Source organism: Dinoponera quadriceps, unplaced genomic scaffold (genome assembly GCF_001313825.1).
Source record: "Dinoponera quadriceps isolate SergipeBrazil2010 unplaced genomic scaffold, ASM131382v1 scaffold3386, whole genome shotgun sequence".
NCBI lineage: Eukaryota > Metazoa > Arthropoda > Insecta > Hymenoptera > Formicidae > Dinoponera > Dinoponera quadriceps.
Window position 1 is genome coordinate 1,076,643 of NW_014557714.1, and position 23,663 is coordinate 1,100,305.

A 23,663-nucleotide genomic window follows, 5' to 3' on the forward strand; every position below is an offset into this window, starting at 1 on the left:
TTGCACGATGACCTTATTGTTGCGTGACGCGCAACAGGCGGAAGCGAGGAAGTAAAAGAAAGGAGGAAGAAACGATCGCGCTAAGGGCGCCCGGTGTCGCAAAGGCGACTGAAACTCGTGAGCGCCGGACGAGAACGGAGGAAGCGCCCCGAAAAAAAGAGGGGAAAGTTCGGAACTTTGGCAGATGTCCACGGCTCGGCACGCACGGCCCTGACTTCCTCTCCGAGTTCTCACGAGAAGCACTCGGATCGTCCACGTGGATGATCGCTATGTGTTTTATCGTTTCTCACTTTCTCTCTTTTTCTCTCCCCTTGATGCTTAGCGATGCCTCCTCGGCCGCAGTTTATTTCCACGTGCGTTCACGTGATCGGAAGTTTCATCCGTTCTCGTCGCGTCGGTCTCGAGGGAAAACGCGTCGATGAGGGAACGTCGACGACAAATTATGAACGATTCGATTAGGTAGGGTGAGAAAGTTCAGCGTCTCAACTGAGTAATTAGTGATTGGTTTCCCGTGAAAATCAATTTTAATTATTTTCTCGTTACTTTTTTTCTTAACCAAATAATACCAAACGTAGGGAGACAGAATATTGTAAATATATTAGAATAATATAAAAAGTTAAATATCAAGCCGGTCAAAAAGTTCGATTCGACTTTCAATACATGATGTTATATATATATGTAACAACATTGATGTAACAATGTTGATAATATTCTATGTTGATGATGTGTGGCATCATCAACATAGAATATTATCAACATTGTTACATCAATGTTGTTACATATATATATAACATCATGTATTGAATTTATCGGGCAATTTATCGGGCAATTTATCGGGCAATAGAGAACATTACCAACATTGTTGACTAGTCACTATTGAGTAGACGGCGATTATTTGACCAATGAATAATTTATTTGCATCGAACGCGGTAAAATAAAATTTGACTGAAAAATCGAACCGAACTTTTGGAATGATCGGATATTTTTAAAGAAAAATTCCCATTGAATCATAACAGATCGCCTTTCTCATTTATTGCGGCCTAAAAGGGATATTGTTACCGATGAGTATAGATAAGCAACGAGATATCATAATAGTATCTATACTTGCTCGTTTGGGCAAGATATTTTTACGTTACGTGAAATGAAATAAATAATAATAAATTAATACTAATGAATATACATGATTTAAAATATAAAAATAAAATGAATATTAACAAACATCTTAATAATTAATATGTCGCTATTGTTTTAATAATTTCAAGTATTCAATAATAATTAATTTCAATAATAATACTGCTATTGGAATCAAGAAGATTCGTCCCAGTTAGTGCTGGTGCTATCGATACATTATTTTTCCCTACGTGCTTTCGGCTAAAACTACACGATGAAAATTCTTTATTTCCTCCCTTGGTGACAGCGAAGACGCGCATGTTGTTCGTCTTCCTAGACAAGCAGCTGTTAGCGGGCACCTGCTTCTGTTGTCTTCGTGGTCTCTTCGAGGTAAAAACCGCATATACAAATTTATTCGAATACCTCGCTCAGCCTGATTTGCCGGCGCGATCGGGGAATCGAGTTTCTCTCTTGTTAGCCTCGCTACCTTGGAGATACTGAAGTGCTATCAAACTGAGCGATTAGTCAAGCTGAACGATTAGCTTCGCTGCAAAAACAAAGATAATTGAACCCACTTCTCATCAAGCAGCGCGCATTGGACGTATCTAATGGCTACCTTGAATAGTGTAGAGATTATTGTTTCTTGTGACTACATACATTTACCAGATATCGTGTTGCGATCGTGAGGTTGCGAAATTCCAGTCGGCTGCACTTTATAATAATCTTCTGATGCGTGTAGAATCATTTCTTAGTGTCAACTATATTTTTCACAGCGTTAGAATATCTTTTTACAGGAAATACATATACAGAGCGAGAAGTTAATATTTAGAATATTAACTCCTTGCGGCATGGTGGGATTCCCAGAATCCCACCTTTTTCTATTCAGTTTTTAATTATTTTGACAAATTTCTTGACTTTAAGTACGATTTTTTTATTTTCGTTCTCTATTACACGAACAAGTGTAATAAAAAAATAGGCAATTGCAAATTTTTGCTTGCGTAATTGTTGTAAACAAACAGTCAAAATTTGTGTTTTTTTATGGAAAAAAAGTATTTTTTTACTAAAGTATTATCAATATTGAAATAGCAATTTAGGCACTTATTTAAGACACCCTAAAGTATTTTTCAGAATTTTTCAGATTTTTCCGCTATAATTTTTTTTATCATAAATTAATAATCTTTGAAAAATATGGAAAAATCAATATTTTCTACTGTAAATCCAAATAAATATCTCTTATAACAATGTTCTGGGGTTTTTTTAGGTTATTAATTTTAATCTAAGATAAGAATTTCCAAACTTTTTAAAATACAGATGGCGGAATTATGGTATGATGGACCAACAACAAAAAGAAATATTTTTATTACTTGAAAATATTGAATTTTAAAATTCTGACTTCTGATTCGTAATCAGCGACCCGAAAAATCCCTCGATATTAAGTTTCAAAAAAATCGGTTCGATACAAAAATTCGTGACACAAAGGGTTAATTAATTCAGAATCGTAGTACTGCGGAAAAAAAAGTAGAAATTCTAATTTGTTATCTACCTTCATATTCGTTTGTGTTAAAAGTATCTTTTAAAGCAAATACTATTTTTCACAAAATTACAATATTTTTTATAGAATAAAAAGATAATTGGGTTATTATTGAGAATATTAATTAATTCAGGATTGTAGGGCATAACAAAAAGGAATAAATATTCGCGTGAATCCAATAAAATTTTATGGTTTGTATTGCGTCACCAAATATTACTTATAATCACCAAAAATTACTGTCCATCCGTTAGATTAAAAGAAATTACATCACCAGCGTTTTGACCTTTATCGGTCATTTACTTTTATATTCGATTGCGTTGAAACGGTCTCTCTCTCGCTCCCGACCTCAGCAGCGTTCGACCACCTTGTCGAAGTCGTTTCGCTGGTTCATGGTCGGCGATGCGTTTTGTTTTTGCGAATCGTGAGAATGCCGGGGAAGTCCTTTGACGCGCCACGTGTCGCGGTGGATTTAAATTCAAGGATGGCGCGACCGTTAGAAGGTATTTTCGAAGGCGAAAGCCTTTACGTAACTCGCCGTCGGACCCGCCCCCCCGTTAATGTGCTAATTCGGCACGTCTCTGACTCCCCGGAGACGTTCTCATTAATAAGAATCCATGTTAATCATGCAAATTCCTGCGGTCGAGACACACTGCGAACTATATATATATATATATATATGTATAAATTCTAGCTGTCTCCGAGGAATCGTGGATCAAGAAGTATCGGGTTATTTTTATTTTTATTCTTACGTTCCCTTTTTGCAACATCTATTGTTTATTATTGTCGAAAAAATTATGAAAACGCGGCTAAGTTTTTAAGAAATAAATGAACAGAGAGGAAATATAAAGAAGTAAAAGATGCAAACATTATAAACGGAGGAATAAACGGGGAGAGGAACCTATCACTTATTATTCGAATTATACTGGATGAATAAAAAAAATATTCGGTTCAATTTTGGAGTCAAATTCGACTTTGTCGCATTTAAACTAAGTAATTGTCGAATTGTCTGTGATCCTTCGTCAACGCTTTCGCAGCAGAACGTTGTCAACATGCTATCTATATTGAGAAAAAAGTACTTAAAATTTTATTTGTGGGACATAAGGTTTATTTCACAAAACTTATTTTACGGAAACAAATCTTATTTCTGAGAAATAAATCTTATATCCCATAAATAAACTTTTAAGTTTAACTTTTTTTTTAATGTACATTATGTGCACTGAGGAACCCATTTAGTTGACTCAAACTAAATTCTTACTTGGATATGAGCAAACAAATATTCTTTGGTTGTCAGAACTAAAGTTTGATTCTCTGAAACGAAAATGAAAAAAGCTTGATTCAGAGAACCAAATTTTGGTTTTCACAATCATAACATTTGTTTGCCTATATCCAAACAAGAACTTCATTTGATTCTCAATTAAATAGGTTTCTCAGTGACTCGTCTATTAAAAATTGACCTTGCGAACTTTCTGACTAACCTAATATAATTTAAATAATAAATACTATTATTATTTAAATAACAAAATAATAAAAAGTAAATGCTAATTACGATCTAATATGTGTATGTGACCCTTCAATGTTTTGCCAACAGAACGCTATCAACATTGCTATTTATATTACGTGATATATTAATATAATAAAAATAATAAATTAAAAATCGACTATTTTGACTAACTCAATATAATTTCAATAATAATAACTAAATTATATGACTTAAATATACATGATTCTATTTTTACGGAAATCGTTGGAAACATTTGCCGGCTTAAGCGACATTTCGCCGCATTCGTGTTCCACGTGTCTGGCACAAAGCAACACAAACCGGACATTCCACCGACGCGGCACTCCCTTCTTTAACACCTTCCTTCACACGCACCTTACCTCAACTCTTGAGTATTCTCGCGGCGTTTGTTCGGTGTATCGACACAAAACACACGTATGCACACACTCACTCGCGTGCACCTGCATGCCTGGACGATGCTTCGGAAAGCCGTAGGACGCGCGGCATCCCTGTTATCGTTATCTATCGCGCAAAAGCCCGATCGCGATCATTAGTGGCTCGAGTGTGTCGGCCGTGATGCCGCGATTACATGTTAATTCGTCGTTTTCGTGCAGTCCGCGGATCCCGCTGCACCACGTTGCTCTGTGTGCGCGGACAGGGTGATATATCAGCGAACGCATGTGCGTATATTGAAAAAAAAAGATATGATTAATCCTATTCAAATTATAATCGTTTTCTGCGTCAACTATATTTTCTTATTTTAACAAAAAATATAGTAATGAACTGTTCCATTATAATGCACAGAAAAAAAGTGCTAGATTCAAATAAATAATTATTCCGATACTCTTTAGCAAATTTTTACTTGGATCAAGTAATATTTATTACAAGTAAAATATTTTCCAAATAAATTAACTAAATAAAATATTTAATCCAAATAAATTTTATTTAATCCATTTAATTAATCCATTAAAAATTTGCTAAGGAGTGTTGGAGTAATTATTTACTTGAATGGAGCACTTTTTATCGATGTGATAACCTTACATGCATCTTTCTTATATGCATTGCTATTATTATATTAAAATTCACTAAAAAATTAGTTATATCTAGTTTTATCTTAGTTTTAATCTTAATTTTATCTGTTTAGATCTATCTGACAGTGGTCAATCGAACGCTTTTGTTCGAGAGAAACAGAATTTCTGGTTGTAAGAGTGAAATTTAGTTCATAGGAACTAGAAATTTTGTTTCCTTCAACGAAAACGCGTTTAATTGTCCATTATCAGCATTATTGATCCAATCAAACTCATTTTTCAGTCTACACTCAGAAAAATATATACTACATTCAAGTAAATATTTTTGTTTTAAATATTTTATAAGTTTATATGTCCGCTAAGATATCGTAAATTTAATCATAAGCATTAAATTTACTCGAAATATATGTATATTCTGAATCCTAATATAAGTTTAGTATTTCAATCAGGAATATTAAATTAAAATAAACTTCGATTTACTTATTCAAATGAACCAAATTTAATTTTTTTTATCAAGTTTATAATATTTTTGAAAAAATAATAAATCCTCTTAAGTGATCATGAAATTTTTAAAATTTCTGATGAATATATTTTAAAATTATTATTAAGAAAATATTCTTTATTGAAAATAAAGAAGATAACTATTACTTAAAAAGAGGAAAATAAACTGAACAAACGCTTTTCTCAACAGAAGTATAATTCTCAGTGGAATTATATCTTGTGTGTGTACTTGTTTTACTTGTGTGTACTTTTTTGTTAGAATAAGAATATATGTAGTTGACGTCAAGAACGATTATAATTTTATTTCGCAGTTATAATTTTTTCATTAACTGATCATAGTCTCAATACGAAATATTTTTTCTCAATACATATATTTTAGAACGAGTCTGCATTTTGGAGCCTCTATTTGGTATTCGTTGTAATTATTGTATTGGCATTGCTCAAATATTATCGCGTCGCGTCGGGGAAACGTGACCACGTCGACTTCGTCCTCGTGAAAGGGGCTCTTTTTTCGGGCGTAATTAAACGAGAGTGTGATGTCGTTTCGGCCTGTTTGCATTCCGTCGCGTTAGGTTGCTCGGGATGACGTAATTTTATCCTTCTTGTTGTCCATAACGCGTAGCAACCGCGTGTGCATGCATGTGTGGCGCCAGAGATAAATCACGACCGCGTTGGAATTCTCGCGTTATGTATATCGTGTGTAATAATACGATGAGCATGAGCGAGATATAGCCTTACTTGCTTACTTCTGTATGTACTTACACGAAGAAATAAAAATCATGAGAATACAGAATAAATGATGTCGAGCATGTCGTTGAAGTTCTTCGCGAACTCTCGGGACAAGTTGACGCTATAAACGACAAGCTCGCGTTAAAACGTTACGTAAGAAAAATGACAAACTATGTGGGAAATAAATTAAACGATTAAATTAATAATAAAGAAAATTTATAAGCAAAATAATGAAAGAATTAATAAAAAGAAATAAAGAAATTCCAATTTATAATTAAGTTAATATAATTATATTATAAATTAAGTATAATTATATTATAAATTAAGTTTCCTTAAAATTATTTTTAAGGTAAAAACTCAAATTACGTTTTAAAGTAAGTTAAATTTCTTTAAAATTAAATTTTAAAGAAAGTTAAGTTCCCTCTTTTACCTTAATTCATTTATTAGTAAAAATTCGAGAAAATCGCTTGATTAATAGATAATCTTATTTTAATATTTTCAACATTTAAATCGCATTTATATCTATAATATTAACAAAAGTCTAATGCTAATCTGAGGCTTTCGGGAAAATACTGATTAAATCTTCAATTAAAAGTACTCGTGAAATAATTATAACCTTTAACCCTTAACCTGTTAACCGGGGAATAAATTTTTTTTTGTTTGCGTTCCAAATATTACGGCAAATTTCCATGACGAAAAATGTCGTCATGCCCATTGCAGTAGTAGTTCGTGTATGACGAAATATTTTGTCATACCCAGTTAACAGGTTAAATGCATCATGATGTAGTTCTGCATCGTATGATTTTTTATCTCATATCTCAATAAATAGCAACCCTGTTTCAAATTCATTCAAATTATTTTATAAAAAAAAATAAAACATCATGCATTTAAGTGTTAATGGGTTAAGGGTAGTCAGCCTATTTGCATACATTTCTATGTGTGTTAAAATTTATTTTTATCCTTCTGAGAATTGTTGACTGTATTACCTTTTAATATTCGCGTTTCCGTCCGACTTATCGCATGCTGGTTGCGAACACGTCAAGAGCCATGTTAAAATATTAGTCTAATTATTTCAGCAGATCAAATATATAAGTATGAAAATAGAAATATAAAAAACGCCTATATCTTTTATACCGGATTCTGATTTTTTTCTGAGTTCATGGCGACACCGGAATTCATTCTGGCGGCATTAATAACGATACCGCGCGGAATGAGGCGCTCATTAGCGGCGGAAATATTTCGATCGATAGGCCGGGGTGGATAAAGCAATAGGAACGGTGGGCCTTTCGGGGCCATCTGCGGCACACATATGTTTACCATGGCGCGCATACGTCCGTAATGCTCCGCGAATGCTATCGTTGCATAAGCTAACTACATCCTGAGTCGCTCACCCTGGGTTCTCTTTCTCTCTTTCGTTCTATCTCTCTTCCTCCCCGGTGTACGCAGCTGTTGGGGGGGGGGGGGGGGAAAGAAAGGGGGAAANAGGGTGAACTAGATTGCACGGTACATGAAGGAGTATTCGACATTGCCTTCTGTTCTCACACGGATGCATTGTTATTTGGAGACAGCCAGACAGCCCGCAGACTCAGGTCCCGAACCGATGCTGTAGTCGGGGCTGATGTGGGAGTAATTAATTATCGGTTGTGCCCGCAATGGTTGTCGCCGGCCGGTTAAGAAAGTGAAAACAATGCGGACGCGGTGCGTAATAAGTCGGATATCTTTAGAGAGCCCCCTCAATCGTGGCGATACACCACTCGACGGATGTCGTCTGACCTACTCTCCCCCTCTTTTCCCCCCCTGTCGTCGCGATTTTCCGATTTCCATGCGTTGCGCGTGCGGGTGAGCCGGTAGCTCCGCAGTCTTATGATTTCGTACGCACGGAAAAATACATATTATATTCAAGCAAATGTTATACTTGTTTCAAGTACTTCATAAGTTATACACCCACAAATATATCATACATAAAGAATCTCTTTGAGCCATTTTCCATGCAATTGAGTAAAAACTCTCACTACCATTTTGGCTGTAATGACCGATTTCAGTAACATCCGCAAACAGGATGGTTCAATGATCTGCTTTATGCATTCTTCTTCATTTATTTATTTCTAATATTGCCATTTAAAAAACAAAAATATTTATCCGACGGGTATTAATAACATATTTACTTAAAATCTAAAATAATTTATTTAAATATTTGGAATAAACAATTGCTTTCATGGAAAGTTACAGATTTTAGAAAATTGCACATTTCCTCATTTGAAAAACTTCTCATTGCAAAAATATTTATACAAATATAAGTAAATATACTATTACTTATACCCGTCGAATAAATATTTCTTTTTAGATATTTTTCCTCTCAGTGCGTATGTGTGTACTTAGGACGGATATGAATTAGTCTGATATTAATCGGAGGTGTGGTGGCGATGATCGCGGAGGATGCGGAAACTAACAAAGTGGCGCCTTAATTACCCGTACCCGAGAACACGACAGGAAATCCCGAAACGACGGAAGATCGAGTAACTTGCTCGTGACCGCAACGGACCCCGGTGTTCGTCCGTTCGCGGTCGAGATTGCTTCCCGGATCGTTGAAATTAGACGGGGGTGGTTAGGACGAAAAAATTCCACGACGAAAAGAAAAAGGGAAGACAACGATGACGTCCGCGGGAACGCAGGAAGGATGCTCAGCCAGCCGTGATTTCCCGTTTCTTGCCGTTACTCGCCGGCGGATAAAAGATACACGCGTGTGTAACACACGCGTACGGTTAAGCGGCTCTCTTCCGTACATGCCGAGGTCGCGTTCCTGCGATTCGCACGGACGATTGCAGCGGTGGACGTGGTTGCGTTGCGAGAAAACCCTCGCTTCCTCACGACATCGTACTGCGCTGTTAGCGCGCACGACTGAGTTTACAGAGCGTGACGGACTTTTCTGTTTTCCTTCCTCTCCTATCTACACAGAGTGCGCGGATTTGTAGTCGAATGGGATCGCTTGATTTAGCGAAATAATAACAAAATATAATAATAATGAGCCAATCAAATTAATTTAATTGGTAAAAAAAACAATTTTCATTCTTTTTACTGCCATTTTATTTTCTTGCGAATATTAAGTAATCAGACCGAATATTAAATATTTGTCACGGAATGAGAGAAGAACTATCGGAGCTGAATGCAGAAAGTTTCTACGTAAATAAAGGTTTTTTTGAGAAAAAATCAAAGTTAAAGATTGTTAATATTAACACGTCTCTGTTAGTGACTAAGGAAAGAAATAAGAGTTAATAAGAGCCTAATTGCAACTGTTGTAGCGATATGTAAATTTTTATTATAGGAGGATAAACGTTCATCCTGGATGACACGTACCAACGATTTGTCAGATAAACGTGCGCAATCAACATGAATCACCACGAATGAATCAATCCTTTGAGAGAATCCTAGTAATGCAATGAATAAAACTTCTTAAAGTCTCTTCTAATTAACAAATGTTGCGAAGAACATTGTCGAAGCCTCGGTAAGGATACCGAATTGGTATGTCGCCTTGTTCAGTAAATACTTTCTGAAATGTAATCAGTGTATTATCACTGAGAAGCAGTCAATAGTCACTGGTCGTAGTTATAAATATAGCACTGCAAATCTGTAAAGTTTCGCTGCAAAAATCTGTTGATAGCAGCGATTGTTTCCATGAGAGAAATCTAACTGCAGAAACGGTGAAAAAAGATATTATTTATTACTTCTTTCTTATTATTTTAATCACATTCTTAAGGTGCTGTCAATGTTTTTACTTGTTTAATTGATTTAATTTATATGATATTTGACACGCTTGTCCTGATGAGACTGGAAACCTTTCACTCTTAAGTCTGCTACCATACGAACTCTGTCAAATACAACATATGGTTGAACGTATGTACATATATATTGTATACTATATATATCGTATTATTATAAGTATATATATATATATATATATANGTACAGGGGATGTACGATAGCAATTTCCAATGAATCTTTCACCGGCTTCACATTCAGTGAAATATAAGACAAGAGATCTAAATAGAAATGTTTCCAGTAAAAATTTGAATGCTCGTTGATTATCGATTACAACACTAAGTCAATCAGTGATATTTTTCAACTTAATTAACTAATTCAACTTAAGAGAGTTGGGAAATCCGGGTTCGACTCCCGGCTGAGACATTATCTTTCGCAATGTGAAAAAACGAAATCAAATGTTAAATTTGTTAATTAGGGGAAGGGAATTTAAGGGATTTTACGAATTACATTACTGAGATTCTCTCAAGAGTCGATGCATTTGTAGGAGGTTGATTCGCCGCATTATACGTTACGTTTGTATGACAAATCGTCGGTACGTGCGCGATGTCTCGATGAACATCATTATATTCTCTCACAATAAAAATTTACATATCATTACAACGGCCGTGATTAGGTTCTTATTAGCCGTTCTTTCTTTCAAAACTAAACTTTGCTTTTAACGTAACATTGTATAACAAAAGTTTAAATATTTTTATTATAAATATTCTGGTAAAATTTGATATTATTCCACTAAGCAGAAAAGTAGTGATAATAAAAAGATTCAAACTCGATTTTCTCGAGAAATTAATGATTGTTTCCAGCGTAATACTATTTGATTAGTATTTTTCTTTCAGCTAGCGATATTCGACACGTATCTAATTAAAGTTTTACTCGTAAATTTTTTTTTTTCAATGTAAGAAACGTGTGACTCATCGGTCTCTTTGTGTTGCAGTTCTCGATCGGGTTACGATTCTAGTAGCGGCGGAGATTCCGACAACGAGTACAGTACGCCCATTGGTCGAGTCAGTCAAGTACAAAGTCAAGTGCAAAATCAAGCATCCGCTAACGGGCCGAGTCATAGCCAAGGGAAGCATATAAATAAAGGAAGATGGACCAAAGAAGAGGTGAGGTCGCTGCAGTTTTGAGGAATTAATTGATAATTGGATTATTAAAGATACAATTAATAAATGTAATTCGAGACGCGCCGGATATCTTTCATCTCGTTTCTTTCGTTTTCTGGTGGCCGCATACGAGAGAATATTACAGCTTTCTTCATATGAATTTTTCTCTCAATTTTACCAGTTTCCTTCAATTCTTGTAAATTCCTTTAATTTTACTATTTCATATAATTTTTTTTTTTCAATTTTACTGCATTCTTTCAATTTTATTATTTCATGTACATTTTTTGCACTATGTTCTAATAGTGCAGGAACAAATTGTCAGTGGAGTTTATCTTGCCAAGAAACATGAAGAATTTTATAACGGTAAACTTCAATTCTTAAAATACGAATAGTATATAAAACGAATAAAATACGAATAGCATATAATACGAATAGTATATAAAACGAACGAAGGATGATAAATTAAGATAGAACATATCAGTATATTAATCGGTTACAAAATTCTGCCGCAATTTCTTCGTAAAATTTTCCCCTTGTACGACCGATTTTTCAAGTATGATCAATCACACTTTATAACTGATACAATCCAACGAGACACAGTAACATCCCAATCACCGATCACAGTGACGCGCAACGTATTCAAAGTTTCCTTCTTTCCATCACCGATTAATTCGTTCGCCGCCGAGAGACGAGGATACCCCGCTTCTCGCGAGTTTTCCGCCAGGTTTCCCCGTTCTAAATCGGTCCCGGCAGTTCTCGTCCGACGTGACGCAATCGTCGCTTGCGCGTATCGCTACACCATATCGGTTCCATGTAGCAAGTTGGCCGAGAGGCCAAGGGGATGGGAGGGGGGAAGGGAGGGAGAGGGACAATGAGTGCGCGGATGCCGAAATAAAAAAGAAATGTCCACCCTTCGTAGTTTCTGCAACGAGTTGTGCGCCCTCCGACGTGGTGCCCGCGGGACAGATGCCTCGGTTGTTACCCTACGCCTGTGGTCCCATAGAGAACACAGGGTGCACCGCGTGCGCGGGGCTTCACGTGGGAAAGCCGACGAGGGGCGATCGATCTCCTCTCTTCTCGTCTCACCCTCCGTTTCGTCTCGCCACGCCTTGCCTCGGCTTGTCGTTGTTGTTGTTGTTTGGTGCACTTGAGGCGCACCGTGTGTGTCTCCGTACGCGAATGAGTGTGCGGAGAACACCGCGAGTAGAAAGTGCTGGCGGCGGTGGGAGAGGGAGAGAAAGGGAAAGAGAGAGAGAGAGAGAGTGTGTGTTTTCATTGTTTCACTGTCGGTCACTTTATTGCAGGACGCTCTGTTGAAACAACTGGTGAGCAACGCAGACCAGCACGGCACTGGGCTGCGGTGGGACGCTATAGCTGGTCACTTTCCAAACCGCAGCGACGTGCAGTGCCAACAGAGATGGGCGAAGGTCGTGAACCCGGAGTTGGTCAAGGGCCCGTGGACGAAGGAGGTGGGCGGCCCTTTGCTAACGTCGATCTTCAAACGTGAAGTCACGTCGCCGAAGCCCCGTCGTTGCCCGCGATAGTCTCTCACGTCGCGCGTGAGAACGGAAGATGACATCGCTTAACGCGATGTTAACTTCGCTCGATAACGTATTGAGAGAAATTACAGTTACTTTCGGCCCCGACTGGGTGCCCCTTTCATAGTTTTAACCGCAAAAATAGCAGCAACAACATGCGTGTAAGATTATTATCACTGACACTTGTAGTAATACCTACTGGGACACAACGGTTCTTCTGGCTGTAATTCTGTCACTGTGATGATTATAGTTAGTTTTAAAGTTTCGGAAAAAAAACCCCCCCGTTTTTCCCCGTTTTCCGTGAGTTTTTTTTTTTGTCTTGTTTCTTACCTTCTCCACGGAAAAAGTAAATGTGGCGGGTTTTAACACACGTGAATTGTTCGAAACGAATTTTTGGGATCCTTGTGGCAAAACCCGAAGAAATCCGCGGAAAAATTGAGAAAGGAACGGTTTTTTTCCGAAACTTTTGAACTAATTTTTAGATTGTAGAATTTATAAATACCAAACTTTTTTCTCTCGGTGCAAGATCTGACGAAGCGATAGAGCGAACTAAAATTTTCACGAAACGTCGGAGAGAAATCCACAAAGAAACTCCGACCGGGAGGACAAATCCAGCATTTCTTCATACCGCGAAGCCTTAAATATTAATTAAAATAATTGAAATAAAAAAAATCAAAATCTTTTGAATTGAAAATACTTTTACCAATTTGACATCGGTGCTATAATCCTTTTATTTCCAGCATTTCTTCATACCGCGAAGCCTTAAATATTAATTAAAATAATTGAAATGAAAGAAGTCAAAATCTTTTGAATTGAAAATACTTTTACCAATTTTACATCGGTGCTATAATCCTTTTATTTGTATACGTTATAATTTTGAGCCTTATTACAATGTAATTTTGAATTTCAAATTGTACTATACAATTGTATTATACATTATTGACGAGGCTCCATTAGGACGAAACGCCATATATAGGATGTAAACACCTTTCTTTCCTCCGTTAAACATTGTATCGCCCGAACGCCAGCGTTGTCTCTCTCACTTCTTTCTTACGACCAAGATTTTCTTTTATCTTCATTGTATATCTCGAGAGCCTTTCATCATATACACATCCCCAATCTCAAATTAGCATTACCACTCGCTAATGAAAACGATCAAAATCAAAAAGTCCGGTTCGACTTTGAAGTCTGATTTCACTTGACTCCATTCGGGCAAGTTGTTTTTTAACCAAGTTATCGTCATCGCCTGCCTTCGCCGATGTTCTAACGGCTTTTGTTCATCTCTAGCGCGAAAGGCGACCGATTCGCAAAGAAGGCACCGAAAATCGAACCGAACTCCTTGGCTGACGCGGTATATTTCGAGGAGAGCGTTCTGTTGTTGTTCTGTCGTCATCATGAGACAATCGAGCATCGTATTAACGTTCCACGAAGCAACCGCCCGACGCCGGATGAATTTATCATCGCTGGGCGGTGCGTTATCGCCGCTACGGCACTGTACATACCGCCTACACGATGACGCCGAGCCGCACGCACGCATGCACACACGTACACATGTACGCGCCGACCCGGAGCACTCACTCGCTCGTTCGCTCGTTCGCTCGCTCGCTCGCTCGGTGGGGTATGCAATAAGAAAAAGCTCTCGGGGGGCCGCGGTGATGCTGCGTCGCCGACGCGCCGTGCCAATGCACTTGGCAACAGCCAAGGGCAAGTAACGCGGCTTGGAGAATCGAGTGCGCGTACGTGCGGTTATGGTTTTTCCCGCCGCTTCCAAACACAGCCTCCGGCTCTCATCTTCTCGCTCTTACGTTGGGTTTCTCGTCTAATATCGTCCCTTCTTCTCAAGAGACTTTCTATTTATGGCTTGGGACTCGTGTAGAGTGTGCATGGCCGATGGGAGGAAAGGTTGCAACACTTTTCAATCAGTTTTGCAATGGGGTAATTTGTCTGTCAATTCTCAGACGATACGTTTCTCTTCTGCATTCCGGATGAGTCTTGAAGCTCGTCGAGGTAAAGCTGTTGCCACTTTTCTTCCATCGACTGCGTGTACTGTGTCTTACTACTTCCTAGATCGAGAATTACACGATTTTCGACCTTATATCGTATACGCATAAGGTCGAAAATTGCATACGTAACTCGAGTTGATGATAAGGTATCTATGATGCAAGAAGTGTGTACAGTCGGCGTCACGTATGCTATATTATCATTCCTTGGAAGAGTTACATGGTTTCCAGTCTTATCACGTCAAGTTGAAAATTGCAGAAGTGACCTTATTATTATAATTAAAGTTACTTATGCGGTTTTCAACCTTATGAGTTGAGTACAAGATTGAAAATCGTGTAATTTTCTATCTAACGAATATTATAGCATGCATAACGCCGACTGTACACAGTTGATAGGTTTAAAGTCTCAACACTTTTTCTCGATGAATTTCGCGATGCATTTCGTATCCAATAGGAAAATGTAATGCATTCTGTTGGACGCTGGATGTGTTGCGGAACTTGTTGAAAAAAAGTATCGCACCGTTTAATTTATTGACTGTACGGTGGAGTTTCTATCGAGTTTCAGAAATACGCTACATCCACCGAGTTTTAATAAAGTCTTTAACATCATTTACTAGATTTAAAATCACTAATCTCTTCGTTGCCTATATTAATCTATGATATCCGCTGCAATATCTGGGTATGATACGATATAATAAGATATGTATATAATAATCCATGTGATATGATATGGTATGTCAAGATGTCAAAATGAGAAAATGGCCAACAATCGATTAGTCGTGTGCGAATATCCGGACGCGACGCGAACGATCAGAAAGACTAGTGACTTTTGGCTTGGCAGATGTCAGGGCTTTATGTGAAACTTAACGTCCGTGAAAACGAGCTGCAAAAATGCACGACGACAGTTCGAGTTGAATTCCACGAGTATAATTATTGACCGATCATTACCGACTCGTTGTTTTATAATTGAATGTACAAGGTGATGCGGACGAATTTAGGCAAAAATCGCGCGATTCAATGTTACGTTAATCTGTGATCCGAAAGTTCTCATAACGCGCTAAGCGGCGTCGGGACGACTTTCTGCTCCGTTTCAAAAACCTCTCTTTTGCGTTGCACAGGAAGATGAGAAGGTGGTGGAGTTGGTGGAGAAATACGGACCGAAGAAATGGACGTTGATAGCGCGACACCTGAAGGGCCGGATCGGCAAGCAGTGCCGAGAGCGATGGCACAATCACCTGAACCCGGGGATCAAGAAGACCGCGTGGACGGAGGCTGAGGACAGGATAATCGTCGAGGCTCACCGCAAGGTCGGCAATCAGTGGGCCAAGATCGCTAAATTGTTACCAGGCAGGACTGACAATGCGATTAAGAATCATTGGAACAGCACGATGAGGAGGAAGTACGAAGGGGAAGAGGGAAGAAGCACGATCAAAGGTACGACCTTCTGCGGGTCTCTCTCAGTTTTTTTTCCAAAGATCTCGAGTCTCGCAAAGTCGGAGCACGCTTCAGGAGAGCAGGAGGGGAAAAGAACACGGACAGATACGAGTTGGAACTTGCAGGTAGAGGCAAAAGGAAAAACACGGAAAGCACTGCCATGGTGACGACCGCGTATGTCCTGGATGACGACAGTTGTAGCCAGAGCCGGCTGAAGGTTGCCTCGGCTATCGGCAACTCCACGATGACGGCGGGTGAGGCCTCACAGGCTGTCGGCATGTGTCTGGATTGGAATTGGGAGCAACAGCAAACCTCGGAGTACGAGCTGCACGTGAACAAACGTACGCACGAGAAGTCCGCGCAGTCCCCGTCGAGGAGGGAGTCGTACCGAATCAAGGACGACTCGATCTCGCCGTTCACCACTAAGTATGTTATCTTTACGCTTGAGAAGTCTCCTTTTTTTTTTTTTGCTTTTTCAAGAGTAACTCACTTGTGAGAACCGATGAAAAAGGTAAATCATCGCTATTATTGTCGTTACTTCGAGAGATTAAATTTAATAATAATTTTGAGAAATAACTTGTTATTGTTACTTGCGACGTAGCAATTTCTGTCGCTTTCCTATCGTTACAATTTCTATCTCATTTTGTCGCGATCTCTATTATTTCCTCACTGTGTTTTGAAGATCCGTGACTTTTCGCCGTGCATGTATTCCACACGTAGCAAAGTAACGGCAGAAGTAACGCTTGTATTCGCAATCGTTACCCGAAAGATACGAACGATCTCTAAACGTCCTTCGTTTCCCCGAAGATATTACAACTTGCACATGCAGTGCGGAGCGTCCGATTCGAAGAGCTCGGAGATAAGATTGATGCCGATGCCGGATCTGGAGGAGATAACCGAGCAAGTGGAGAAGGAGAAGAGCAGCAAGCCGCCTATACTACGTAGACACAAGAACAACCTCGTGCAGAGAACCGAGACTCCCGATAGCGGTAACCAGTCGGATTACATCGTCATGAGTCAACAAATGCAGCCTGGAGACAGTCCTACAACTCCCATCAAGCAACTCCCGTTCAGTCCGTCGCAATTCCTCAACAGCCTAAGCCCGGAAACATCGTCCTGGCCGCGCGCAAGCACTCCCAAGGGAAGCAGTCCTGGCCCGCTCACGACTCCCCAGCCTACCGGTCTCCGACGCAGTCAGAACGGTACGCCCTCCGGGAGGAACGAACGTTGTCGAAGTTCTCTCTCTTGCCTCCTCGTTGCGTTGCATGTGACCACCAAGAAATTTCACCTTGAAATTTCTTGGGGCCGAAATCTCGCTCGAGAAAAGTTTAGCCAGCGAGTCGCTCGAATTCACGCGACTTTTCGCTCGCATAGAGTGAATTCTCCGTTCTGAAACGTCAAATGAATAGTTTTGCTCGAAAGTAAAGAGCGAATCTGACGTACGGCCGACGTCATGCACGCTGTATTATTATCTAGATTGAAACTTGACCCTTACACGATTTTTTAGCCTTTCATCTTATACATATGAGGCCGAGATTGTTATAATTAGATCACTTTAATCTTATCATTATAATTAGAGGCTGGGGCTTTCGCACACGAATTATCGCAATCGTGAACATAGGACGTAAATTTAGATTGGAGAACCGATTTCAGCGATCTCGCCAATAGTGCTTTAGATTTATGTATTCTGAAAGAAGATAGATTTTTCGTCGATATACCCGATCGTAAGCAAAAGTAACTAGGATGGGACTGATTGAAATCCTAGCTATTCGGTCTGAATCCTACTAGTTACATTTCCATCTTCTTCTAGAGTACACAAATCTATGCCGGTATTCATAGTCGGATCTTATATTTAAGACAGTCTTAAGTTCAATTTTCAGGTGTTATGTAGTCAATGAAATGAGCCGTACAACATCTGAGGATGAACTTAATCCTTTCGTTACGGGTGCCGACTATAGTCGGCGTACGCGCGCGACCCCGAAAATTTGCAAACATGTAAATAACTGAATACTCATATACTCATTTTCATGTTTCTCATATAATACGACGAAAAGTTGTTACCTAGCTCTGAAAATAATATACATACAAGAGAATCCCAAAGTGGTGTTGAAAGACGTAAGTGCGAACATCGAAGACTACCGACGTGCAATACGCACACTTCGCGGCGCGGACTGCCGTGACGAAAGGGTTAAGACGGTCTTAAATATAAAATCTGACTACGAATGCCGGCATGGCGATATTTGAAATGAAAAGATCCTCGCTGCGCAGTCGTCTCGCTTAATGACGTCAGAAGCGAGAAAACGTCCAAACGTTCTTGCGGGATACTTGTCGAGATAAAAGGACGTGAAATGATACTTGCGATCGACCGAACACATTTGTAAGATATTTCGTTGCTTCAGCAGACAGTATCACTCCGCGGACACCGACTCCGTTCAAGAGAGCCATGGCTGAGTTCGAGCTACGCAGTGGTACGACGACGCAACTGCCCGCCACTCCGAGTCGCCTGGACGCCTTGACCGAGATAATCAAGCAGGAGACCGACCGCGAGGGTCTGGCCGGAACGAGCACGATTCATCAGGATTCGGGCTACGGGACGGTACGGAGAATACGCGGCAAGGAGAACAGCGCTCCCGGCGGGAAACGCGCGCGCAAGGCGTTGTCTCAGGCTTGGGCGAACTCGACTCAGGACAACTCCGACACGAGTTACGTGGTGGAGACACCGGTACGTTGCCTATGCTGTGATCCATAGGCATATAGAATAGACTGAGTATTCCCATTGGAGAGCTGAAGGCCGGTGTTGGTAAAAGAGGGCAACAGAGACAGTAGCGCTTACCTTGTCTAGTCGTGTAGTTAGGGAGAAAGGAAGAGAAGCGACACGTAGTCTGTTCTTTTTAGCTGAACTGATTACACTAGTTCAAGAAATTTACGTAAATTGAAGCATGAAAATTTCGCACATACGCTTCAATGTATATGTGAATTTCTTGAATTGGTGCAGTCAGCTCAGCCAAAACGAGCAGATCAACGGGAACAAATAGTGTTGTCAATTTCTGAGCTACTCGGGTATTCGAATCTTTTAATAATCGAGTATACGGCTAATTTCAGACGTTACAAATTATTGATTTTTCTAACGATAACAGATAATAATGGCGTCTGAAATGAGCTGTATATTCAGTTACTGAAAGACTTTGGATAGTCGAAATTGACAGCGTTAGTTATAATTATTATGTGTAGTTATTACATCTAATGGACGCACACGCTGTATTATGGATGTGTCTTCTCGCACAAAAATACACATTATTCCTCTCTTTCACTATGTCTTTCACATTTCCTTTTCTGTTTCCCCTACCTCGCTCCCTCTTATTGTGTGAGAATTACTCATATTGTGTGACAGAAAGCACCACTGTTAACGTATTTCCGCCCTTCGATCTTGGCTTCAGCTTTCCAAAGTAAGGCTCAGCTTATTCTATATGTCTATGGTACAATCGGTGCAACGAGTCGTGACAGTCAGCTGTGCGAGAACGCCAATCGCGAAGGGTGACCTTTGCTATATTCTGATTGAGCGAGTTGACGATCAACTTATCTGCTAGAGTGTTACCAACATGGCGTGCTGCGAACATGGAAAATAAACCAGTCAGAAAAGTCTCCTGTTTTCTCTTTGAAACTTATATCTGACGCTTTTATGCCGGCATTAATGATCTTATATTTCAGGTTGTCTCGGGTATCTTAAAATAAGTGGCATGCCGAAAACATCAAGGGAGCCTCTCGTAAATTCACTGTTTATTGAACAAAATTACTTCACTATAAATTTATCTCACTGAGTGACAGATATATGATTAATTTGGAGCAAAATTGAGATAGATATATTCAGAGTGTCTCGACATAAGAACATCTAAATATCTCCTTTGATTTTAATAATATGAGAAATGTGTACAACACAATTTTTGAATGGTTTTGAAGGAGGAATATCGCGGAAGGGAATTTCTTTACAAACTTTTTTTTTCGATTTTTTTCAAAATCCTTATATTTAAGCCTCCATGATATTTAGGAGTTCTCCTTATGCTGGAACACCTTGCACATGTCTAATTACAATTACGAAAATATTTTAAAGGCTCGTTGCCCTTTCTTTCTTTTCAACCAAGTCAATCCAAGTAAAGAGCCGATTCATATGTAATGAAAATAGTTTTCTTAAATAACGCATTATTTATGCACGAGTAGATCTAACAGAGATGAACAAGTAACAAAAAGAGACATATAAACGTTTAAATATGTGTATTACATATACGCATACTACAAATCATAAATAAATAAATTATGAATAAATATTGAACTACGAGTAAATAAATTACTTTCTACCACAATATTTTCAAGAATAAAGCTGCCAATAATACTAAAATTCTCGTGTATATCTGTATATTAATATTTGACATATTGCAGTCTTCTACTTTTCAATCTTCTACTTTCCAATTCCAAATATTGTTGGGAAGAAGTAAAAAATTGGAGGTAAAAATAGAATGCTAATCTCGGCATACAGGGAAGTGTTCGCTTTGGTTGCAAATATCTCACCTGCTGAACGGTCAATCTTTCTCTCACCGTACAGATGTATAGACAATGTTTTCACAAACACGCGGTTAAAATAAAAAATCTGAAAAACACTTTCTGTCCTTTACAGCTGCGCTACTGAACTGGTGCAATAAGTCGAAGTGAGAAAGCATATACTTGTCTCACATCAACTTATTACACCGGCAGCTGTAAAGAACAGACCAATGATCTCTGAGGGATCAACTTACCGTAATCGGGGATCGAAATGAAAACATACGCCGATCGTGATTGTCAATCGACGGTTCCGCGCAGCATGACTGTCGCGCGTTCGCTTGCTCGCGAATCGATTTCCGACGGCTGCGTGTGAGTGCGTGCGTACATACGTACGTAGGTATCAGTGGCTAATATACCGTATCCTGTTTCTTTCCACAGAGTAAGAGTTTGGACACCTCCGTACTGTTCTCGCCTGCATCCATGGCTCTGGAAGACAGTTTCCTGACGGCAGGAACTAGTCCCGTAAAGGTAGAGCAACCACATATCCAAAATCAAAGTCATATTCACGAACAACCCGCCCTGTCCTGGTATTACTCCCGTACCAGTCGCCATTAGACACGCTAGCCGGCCTTCTAACTCTCTCTCTCTAACGCTGTTTTCCTTCTTTTTATTATTTTCGCCTCTCTTTTTGTACTTTTAAGTTCGAGTTTTTGCTTGTACACTCCCGTCTCGTACCTCTGTGCATCGTGCTTTTTACATTATTATTCGTCGTTGAAGATCGCCATGTAAGAAACATGCAGGAGATGCTCCTGAGTAACATCCTCCCCCCCCTCTCCCCAATCCTTATGTTCTTTCTCTCTCACTGCGGCTGTCCGTATCCTCCTCTCGTCGCCTCTGTAATATCGCGCATTCCAAAGATTATCGTTTTTTTTTTAATGTTAATTTTAGATATGGAGTAACACGACTAACATTTACGGCATTAGAGAGTTCGCCTGAACTGTAATATTTATATTAACTTATTGCTCTGCATTTTTTGACGCGTCCCTATACCTGTTAATTATTTATATATAAACGTAGCGCATTTTACTATTTCTAATTTTATTATTTTACACCAAAAAAAAAGAGAGGGAGAAATCTTATTAACTTATTATCTTGGGAAAAGGAAAAAAAGGACATTAGGAGGAAAAAGTTGTACGTTATTTAATTTCGGTACGATGAGAAATGTACTTAAGTAAATTATTTTGCGTATTATATCGTGTACCTTTATGCTATATAGGCAATTTCCTTTTTTGTCAGTCTTACAAATTGCCATTGATTATTTACACATTCCTCGCTTTCGGAAAAGAAAATAAATTATTACGTTTTAGTCGTGTACATATTATAGTCGGCGATAACGACCGATCTTGTTTCGTTTTTGTTTGCTTCGCCCTTCTTCTTATTGATTTCGCCGCGAATGGATTTGCATCCTAATGACAAGTGACGAAGGAGTCGATCGTGTTAATGGCCTGTGTGGATGCAGTTACACGTTCAAAAAAAAAAAAAAAAAAAGAGAGAAACAATCTTTGCGAGAATACATGCGCGAAGGAACTTTCACACTTGCGTGTTCCCATAAACGGGCACGGTGTGTTTGTTCCCGGTGCATTCTCGTCATCTCGAATGTGTTTCAAAAAAAGAAGGGAAAGAAACATCCTTCCGGACTCGGCCCTTCGTCTCTGTAAAGCAAGCTCTAGATTTAAGGTCGATTCTCACTATCCGTCTAGACGGCGGCGGATGAGCACCCGTCGATCGTCCGTCAGTTTTACATTGCACTGGACCAACACAGACGCATGCTATTTATTTTGCTGCTATTATAAATAGCAAAGAAATCTTAGTTTAGTAATTGAATAAGCACCAGAGTTAACCCTTTCGGTACATTTGACGAGTGAGACTCGTCATCTGCTTACTTGGGCATAAAATGTAGTACTTTTACATATTAATCCATATAGCGACAAATTAAATCCGTCCCGTGGGCATAAAAATCTTCAAATAATTCAGTACTCAAAGGGTTAACGCGAGTAGGCGCGACGTTGACGGATTCCGTGAATATCGCAATGCCCGAGCATTAAACTTGAGGATCGACGGACCGCCGTCTCGGCGGATAGCGAGCATCGACCCTTAGAGAGTAGCCCTGTGCACGAGAGCGTAATGTTTTATTATTTTATTATTATTAATATTTATATTTATATTAATATATATACTTTGCAAATATATATATTTATATTTCTTTGTTTTGTATATGTATAATATTTTTTTTTTGTAATACGTTGAGTTGACGCATGTTAATATGCATACCACTAACTGGCAAATCCACCCCTCCTTGTACAGGCCCGGCCTAGCGTACCAAAGTACCTCAGAAGAACCTTCTCCCGAATGACCGAATCCAAAGATATTTAAGCGAGGCGCACATCGTCCGGTCGGCACGAAAAAGACAGGCAAAACATGACGAGGAGAGAAACGAGCCTCGAGTTTCGCGCGGCGCGTTAATTAGAACGTTTAAAGGCCTAGTCATCCCACGAATTGCGCGCGGGCACTTCTCTCGCCCTCCTCCTCCCCCCTTCCCATGGTCGTTGAAGCAACACGCGTTTGAATAATGAAACGTGCGCGCGAGCGATGATGAACGCTTATTGTAGTATGAATTATTTGTAATTCCCTTATCTTCGTTTACTACTCTTCGAGTGTTATTTACCCCCCTCCCCCGGCGAGGTAATCTCGTCCTGTCTCGTCTTGCGAGTCTCGAGTCACCCCTCCCCCTTTTCTATTCCCTTTCTGGTCTCCCTCTGAGAGACTGACCCCCCCCCCCCCC

The 23,663-nt window shown here is 39.3% G+C and overlaps 1 protein-coding gene across 3 annotated transcripts in view; it reads left to right on the forward strand.

Moving 5' to 3' along the window:
- Window positions 1-23,663, forward strand: part of LOC106749407 (transcriptional activator Myb) — a 58,075-nt gene that overhangs the window by 32,235 nt on the left and 2,177 nt on the right. For all 3 annotated transcript variants that reach the window (XM_014628816.1, XM_014628815.1, XM_014628817.1), the window contains exons 2-8: window positions 11,148-11,319; window positions 12,621-12,785; window positions 15,973-16,288; window positions 16,414-16,714; window positions 17,096-17,490; window positions 18,691-19,010; window positions 21,260-21,349. In XM_014628816.1, the coding sequence (XP_014484302.1) occupies window positions 11,148-11,319; window positions 12,621-12,785; window positions 15,973-16,288; window positions 16,414-16,714; window positions 17,096-17,490; window positions 18,691-19,010; window positions 21,260-21,349 (1,759 nt within the window). The remainder of the gene's footprint in view (window positions 1-11,147; window positions 11,320-12,620; window positions 12,786-15,972; window positions 16,289-16,413; window positions 16,715-17,095; window positions 17,491-18,690; window positions 19,011-21,259; window positions 21,350-23,663) is intronic.